Source organism: Spea bombifrons, chromosome 11 (genome assembly GCF_027358695.1).
Source record: "Spea bombifrons isolate aSpeBom1 chromosome 11, aSpeBom1.2.pri, whole genome shotgun sequence".
NCBI classification, from domain to species: domain Eukaryota; kingdom Metazoa; phylum Chordata; class Amphibia; order Anura; family Pelobatidae; genus Spea; species Spea bombifrons.
In genome coordinates this window covers 6,816,535-6,822,896 of record NC_071097.1, presented here as the reverse complement: position 1 = coordinate 6,822,896, position 6,362 = coordinate 6,816,535, and the positions used below count along the sequence as shown (strand labels likewise).

At 49.0% G+C, this 6,362-nt stretch overlaps 5 protein-coding genes across 5 annotated transcripts; 2 read left to right on the top strand and 3 right to left on the bottom strand.

Moving 5' to 3' along the window:
- Window positions 1-218: 218 nt before the first annotated feature.
- LOC128468943 (histone H2A type 2-B-like) lies at window positions 219-625 on the bottom strand. The gene has a single exon (XM_053450753.1). It carries the CDS (start codon window positions 623-625, stop codon window positions 233-235), a length of 393 nt encoding a protein of 130 aa, XP_053306728.1. The 3' UTR covers window positions 219-232.
- A 269-nt stretch (window positions 626-894) lies between these two features.
- LOC128468976 (histone H2B 1.1-like) lies at window positions 895-1,378 on the top strand. Its single transcript, XM_053450781.1, has one exon. The coding sequence runs from the start codon at window positions 978-980 to the stop codon at window positions 1,356-1,358; it is 381 nt and encodes a 126-aa protein (XP_053306756.1). The 5' UTR covers window positions 895-977; the 3' UTR covers window positions 1,359-1,378.
- A 726-nt stretch (window positions 1,379-2,104) lies between these two features.
- LOC128469040 (histone H4-like) lies at window positions 2,105-2,438 on the bottom strand. Its single transcript, XM_053450837.1, has one exon. It carries the CDS (start codon window positions 2,414-2,416, stop codon window positions 2,105-2,107), a length of 312 nt encoding a protein of 103 aa, XP_053306812.1. The 5' UTR covers window positions 2,417-2,438.
- A 618-nt stretch (window positions 2,439-3,056) lies between these two features.
- On the top strand, window positions 3,057-3,506 carry LOC128468878 (histone H3). Its single transcript, XM_053450696.1, has one exon. The coding sequence runs from the start codon at window positions 3,096-3,098 to the stop codon at window positions 3,504-3,506; it is 411 nt and encodes a 136-aa protein (XP_053306671.1). The 5' UTR covers window positions 3,057-3,095.
- Window positions 3,507-3,982: 476 nt separating this feature from the next.
- On the bottom strand, window positions 3,983-4,732 carry LOC128468847 (histone H1B-like). Its single transcript, XM_053450670.1, has one exon. The coding sequence runs from the start codon at window positions 4,715-4,717 to the stop codon at window positions 3,998-4,000; it is 720 nt and encodes a 239-aa protein (XP_053306645.1). The 5' UTR covers window positions 4,718-4,732; the 3' UTR covers window positions 3,983-3,997.
- Between the last annotated feature and the right edge of the window lie 1,630 nt (window positions 4,733-6,362).

The window sequence follows — 6,362 nt, the reverse complement described above, 5'->3', positions numbered from 1 at the left end:
GAGGGGGGCGGTAGGGTGTATGATGTAGCTTGTATGAATGGTGTTTAGCCACCTTTAAGCTCAGCAACTAAACATCGGGCTGAAAAACTGCAGTGGAAAGCAGTTGCCTATAAAGAAGTTTGCAGCAAATTTATAGCAAGACAGATATAGCTTATTCCAGAGATTATGGGTGGCTCTGAAAAGAGCCTTTGGTGGTGTTGGCCAATTGCCCTGTAGTTACCGATTACCGCACTCACTTGCTCTTGGCAGGCTTGTGGCTCTCTGTCTTCTTGGGCAAGAGCACCGCCTGGATGTTGGGTAGAACACCTCCCTGAGCAATGGTGACCCCTCCGAGCAGCTTATTGAGCTCCTCGTCGTTACGAACGGCAAGTTGCAGGTGGCGAGGAATGATACGGGTCTTTTTGTTGTCGCGTGCAGCGTTACCAGCCAGCTCCAATATCTCAGCAGTCAGATACTCCAACACCGCTGCCAGATACACGGGGGCGCCGGCTCCTACTCTCTCAGCATAATTACCCTTGCGAAGAAGCCTATGCACACGGCCGACAGGGAACTGCAGACCAGCTCGGGAAGAACGTGTCTTCGCCTTAGCACGAACCTTTCCGCCTTGTTTTCCTCTGCCAGACATACCTTGACTCAACAAATGACCGCGCAGATACTTGACGAAATAGTACGTTACAAAGAAACGCCGCACACTTACCCAGCTATTTGTAGCTTCCCCCCGTGACGCTATTCGTCACTGATTGGTTCCCTTTCAAAACAGCCAATCGGGTGGACATAGTCTGAGACACCAATCGGTGTAGGCACTGCGGTTTATGGGCGGCCGCATCTTCACACGTGACAACCTCATCGAATCGGAAGCGAGACAGCAGAACGGCCTTATTTGCATGCGGTGCCTATAAAAGGAAGGGCCCGGCGCAGTAACACTTCAGTATTCGTCACGTTTTCTTGTGTTCCGTGTTGAAAGGAAAGCAGACGCGATGCCTGATCCAGCGAAATCTGCCCCTGCTCCAAAGAAAGGTTCTAAGAAAGCCGTTACGAAGACCCAGAAAAAAGATGGAAAGAAACGCAAGAAGAGCAGAAAGGAAAGCTACGCGATCTATGTCTACAAAGTACTGAAGCAGGTGCATCCAGACACTGGCATTTCCTCCAAGGCCATGGGCATCATGAACTCGTTTGTCAGTGATATCTTTGAGCGCATTGCCGGGGAAGCTTCACGCCTAGCCCATTACAACAAGCGCTCCACTATCACTTCTCGGGAGATTCAGACTGCTGTACGCCTCCTCCTTCCTGGAGAGCTGGCCAAGCACGCTGTGTCAGAGGGCACCAAGGCTGTTACCAAGTACACCAGCGCCAAGTAAAGTTCTCTTTGTTCTCTCTTTAAACAAAGGCTCTTTTGAGAGCCACCCACACAGTCTGTCTCAGAGCTATGTGAATTATGTAGCCTCTTTTGTTGGACTGCTAGCTCTGGGAAGAGCATTTGTGAGCATTGAAATGTGCTCCTCACTCCTCCAGATCAGCTGGGGTGTTGTGCCCGTCGACCAGACTGCTTGGCAAGAGGAGCCCAAGGTGAAGGGGCTCCTGTAATGGCAACGATCTGTACTCTGATTGGGTATTCCAGCTAATCGCTAATTTCTCCTGCTGGGACCCAAGAGATTAACCCCTTCACCGTCAGACAGAACCAGCGTTGCAGAGAGAAGGGGCTGCTTTAACACTGCGGCTAGCCCAAGCTGAGCTACATCGTGGGTCTATTGTCATGAAAACAGGATAAGACATGAGGGGACGACAAAGTCATAATAACAATCACACACATACTGGGACATACAGAATTCAGATAACTGCCCCAGACGGCGCCTATTAACCCTGGGACGTGTCGGCCTCCATTCAAGCGAGGCCAGCCTTTGGACGACACCAGCTGCCGATCTCGGCACATGTTCTGCTAGTAGCTCAATCTATAGCCAGACCCAGCCACTGTTAAGCTGGTTATTTCAAGGTGTGCATAGAAAAGCGCGGGCAGACTCTGGGACAGCATGATCATAGCCTAAGAGAGGGTGTGGGTGGCTCTGAAAAGAGCCGTTGGGTGTTTTAGGGTCACGAGTGAACAAGCTTAACCTCCGAAACCGTACAGAGCACGGCCTTGGCGTTTCAAGGCATACACCACGTCCATAGCGGTAACGGTTTTCCTCTTGGCATGCTCGGTATAAGTGACTGCGTCACGAATCACATTCTCCAAAAACACTTTGAGCACACCACGGGTCTCCTCATAGATCAGCCCTGAGATACGCTTTACACCTCCTCTGCGAGCCAAACGGCGGATAGCAGGCTTGGTGATACCCTGAATATTATCCCGAAGCACCTTCCTATGCCTCTTTGCGCCACCTTTCCCGAGTCCCTTACCTCCTTTGCCACGGCCAGACATGATCGCGTTTACTCCACGAGTTCCACAGAACACTACTCGCCTACGGCCGGCCCGCTTTCTTTTATGCGTACTGGACGGACCTGATGGGGAACCGCACCATGCTGCCTCAAGGGGGTGTTGCTTTTTGAATATATGCTTATCGTTGGTTGGCTGGAGAAGCTTCCAAACGTGCCTCAGCCACCGATTGGCTATTTAGGAATATCAAAAGCCCGCCCGCTGGAAACCTTAATGCTTTTGCCTCCCTCACCGCCACGTGATTGCTTTCGACGATCCCTCATTTACCACTAGGTGGCAGCATTTCGCTGTAAATAAACGCCAAACGGAGACCAAGATAAAGGCGGGCTTTTAGCTTTCGCCGTATCGCTGTTAACGGTCACCCAGTACACAACTTCACTAGGTAGGAGGCTAACCAAAAAAGAGGAGAAGAACTAAATAAAAAAAAGAACCGCAGCTAACGAGCATTTAATTTAAATAAATAAAAAAAAACATAACTCTCCACACCGAAGTCTCTTGATCAAAGGCTGGGTTTTGCAAACCATCGTCCTAGCCTATGAAAAAGAGGGGCGTGATTAAGCGTATCCAATCACATTCACCTCTACTCTATAAAGGGCTTGAGTTGGCCACAGAATCGTTACAATTACGTTGTATTCGTCGGTGAATCAGATCGGCACGCACCAGCATGGCTCGCACCAAGCAGACAGCCCGTAAGTCCACCGGAGGAAAAGCTCCTCGGAAGCAGCTGGCGACCAAAGCTGCGAGGAAAAGCGCTCCAGCTACCGGCGGCGTGAAGAAGCCACATCGCTACCGCCCGGGCACCGTAGCTCTTAGGGAAATCCGCCGTTACCAGAAGTCTACGGAGTTGCTTATCAGAAAGCTGCCTTTCCAGCGGCTGGTCCGTGAGATTGCTCAAGACTTCAAAACCGATCTACGTTTCCAGAGTTCTGCTGTTATGGCTCTCCAGGAAGCCAGCGAGGCTTACCTCGTGGGGCTTTTCGAAGACACCAACTTGTGCGCTATTCACGCTAAGCGGGTTACTATCATGCCAAAAGACATTCAGCTGGCTCGTAGGATCAGAGGAGAACGTGCTTAAGTAAATGCGGTGTGGGCGAACAGTTTCCCCCTCACCCTCCCACAAAGGCTCTTTTAAGAGCCACCACATTATCACTCAAATGAGCTTGTGTTTTGTGTTTCCCTTCGCATGCATGAAGTTAACCCTGTTGCTCGCGCCCGAGCTTGAAACATCTCACACCGTTATCCCACTACCGAGCGAGCCGTTAAGCGGCCGATTCCCCGGCTGGGCATAACGAGTAACGGCAAAGCACAATCTTCAAGCCCGCCCCTTATCTCTATTATGTTACGGACAGGGCTCCGAGCGAGAACGCTGGCCGAATATGTGAATCCATGCACAACACACAAGTATGGGGCTAGGCTTTCAGCGGGTGGCCCACATAGCCGCGGCCGGTGATTAACCGCTTTTTCTTTTTTCGGAGGATATGATGGTTCTGAAAAGAACCTTTTGTGTAAAGAATTAAGTGGGAAAGCACACACCAGAGGCGCTGCAAAACCCACGCCCCCCCCTTCTCACTTTTTTGGGGCTGCCTTTTTAAACTTGGGTTTAGCGGGGCTTTTGGCTGCCTTGGGCTTAGCGGGGCTTTTGGCTGCCTTGGGCTTAGCGGGGCTTTTGGCAGCCTTGGGCTTAGCGGGGCTTTTGGCTGCCTTGGGCTTAGCGGGGCTTTTGGCAGCCTTGGGCTTTGTGGCCTTCTTAGCTGGGCTCTTGCCAGCTTTCTTCGCTTTAACAACCTTAAGCTTCTTGGGACTCTTGGCAGCGGCCGACGGTTTCTTGATCTTTTTCGGGCTTTTCTTCACTCCTGCAGGGGCTTTCTTGGGCGACTTCACAACCTTCTTAGGGGCTGCTTTTTTAGGCTTTACCGGGGTTTCCTTCTTCTTTGATGTCTTCTCTCTGCTCTCCAGCTGCTTCTTGTTCAGCTTGAAAGAGCCAGAGGCACCGCTTCCTTTCAGCTGGATCAGGGTCTCTTTAGACACCAGACCCTTGAGAGCGAGCTTCAGGCGGCTGTTATTCTTTTCTACGTCGTAGCCGCCAGCAGCGAGTGCTTTTTTAAGAGCTGCGAGAGACACTCCGCTGCGCTCCTTGGACGCAGAGACCGCTTTCACAATCAGCTCGGAGACACTGGGACCGGACTTCACAGGACGGCTTTTTGCAGCTGCCGGCTTTTTCGGCTGTTTCTTCTTGGAAGAGGTTTCTGCCGGCGGAAGAGCCGGGGAAGGAGCTGTCTCGGCCATCTCAATGCCTGGATCACACCACACAACACTGGAAACCGCACGTAAACACGGGGTTAAACCGCCAGAAGTTTGGCTTTTATAGACGAGCTGCCGCACATTCATTGGTTCATGAGCAGTAGCCTGCGAGCCTATGATTGGACGCCGTTTCTGAAACCTCCCCATGCTGCCGATCGCCGGGGCATCGCTGGATTTGCAGTCAGGGGGAGGGGGGTTTGAAAGGAAAATATATTTACCGTTTGCGGTAAGATCCTAACTCCAAAGCAGTTGGATGTCCTACACCGTGCAGCCCCCCTCCAAAAAAAAAAAAGAAAGAAAAAAAACCTGCCAGGGAACAGCACCCAAGAGGTGTGAAATAATAAATAAATAAAATAATGAATACAGATAATAAAATAAATTCTTTAAAACGGTATCACCTATTAAAGATTAATTTACCCTTAAACTTAATCTATAAATTTATATAACCCAATCATTAATTATTATTTAAGAATCGCCTAATATTTATACATTAAAGAATAACATTAAAAATGATGAATATTTTTAACTAATAATAATCAATTAAATAATTTAAAATAACATCTACTGCTAGTGCCTGGCTGCCTGCCTGTCTGATGATTGTCTTAGGACTCGTAGCTGACAAGAGTTTACTTAGGGGTTATTTATTATTATCGTATTATATTATATTATTTATTATTCAAAATAATAAAAGTAATTATTAAGATTAGGTTTTGTCTTATCAGGACGTTTTATGTGCGAGAGTGTGTTTGTGTGTATTAGCGCGTGAGCATACGTTAGTGAGGAAAGGGTTAAGCGTGAGAATGTGTTTGTGTGCATGCACCACTGTGTATTAATGATGTATATACTATTTCTTTAACGTGAGTGCGAGTGTATAGAACTAGAAAGAGGAAATAACAGGAAAGATCCTTGTGAATTGTGTGTGTGTGAACTCTGTAAAACAGAGCTTTACATCTATGATCATATAGACTGACCTCTGTATAATAACACACAGCCTGACTTCTATACAAAACCCCCTGACCTCTGTATAGTAACACACAGACTGACAAGGACTAGCGTGCCCCCCACCCCCTGCCCTGTAATCAGCCCTTCGAAGCCTGTATTTTTGTGACAGGGGGAGCCGGCACCAGACTTACTTAAGAGGGCGGGGCTTCCTCTTCAGCAGCCGGCACCAATACAGAGACAGGGGAGGGACTATCTAGCCGTCTACTACCTCTCTCATTCTCCTAGCCCCTCCCCCGAGTGTCTGTTTGGATCAACCCCTTCCTTTCTTGTGTCTTCTGGAGATCCCAGATCTGCTCAAGGCAAGAAAAAGTTGGAGGAGGGAGAGAGCGGATGGACGTGAAATTACATTTTTAATATATTTTTTAAATAACATTTTAAATGGATTCCTGCCTTGAATAGGGAGCCGAGTCCCGCTCCTTAGGTATTTAGTTCTTGTTGAGTACTTTGATGGTTTTGGCAGCAGTCCCGGTGTTCTTGTTGCGGTTTGGCAGCAGTCCCGGTGTTCTTGTTGCGGTTTGGCAGCAGTCCCGGTGTTCTTGTTGCGGTTTGGCAGCAGTCCCAGTCTATTGATTGGTTGCGGTTTGGCAGCTGTCCAGGCGTTCATTGACTTGGTGTTGTGATAAATGAA

Coding starts and splice junctions, on each gene's coding strand:
- LOC128468878 (XM_053450696.1), top strand. CDS start 3,096: ATGGCTCGCACCAAGCAGACAGCCCGTAAGTCCACCGGAGGAAAAGCT.
- LOC128469040 (XM_053450837.1), bottom strand. CDS start 2,416: ATGTCTGGCCGTGGCAAAGGAGGTAAGGGACTCGGGAAAGGTGGCGCA.
- LOC128468976 (XM_053450781.1), top strand. CDS start 978: ATGCCTGATCCAGCGAAATCTGCCCCTGCTCCAAAGAAAGGTTCTAAG.
- LOC128468943 (XM_053450753.1), bottom strand. CDS start 625: ATGTCTGGCAGAGGAAAACAAGGCGGAAAGGTTCGTGCTAAGGCGAAG.
- LOC128468847 (XM_053450670.1), bottom strand. CDS start 4,717: ATGGCCGAGACAGCTCCTTCCCCGGCTCTTCCGCCGGCAGAAACCTCT.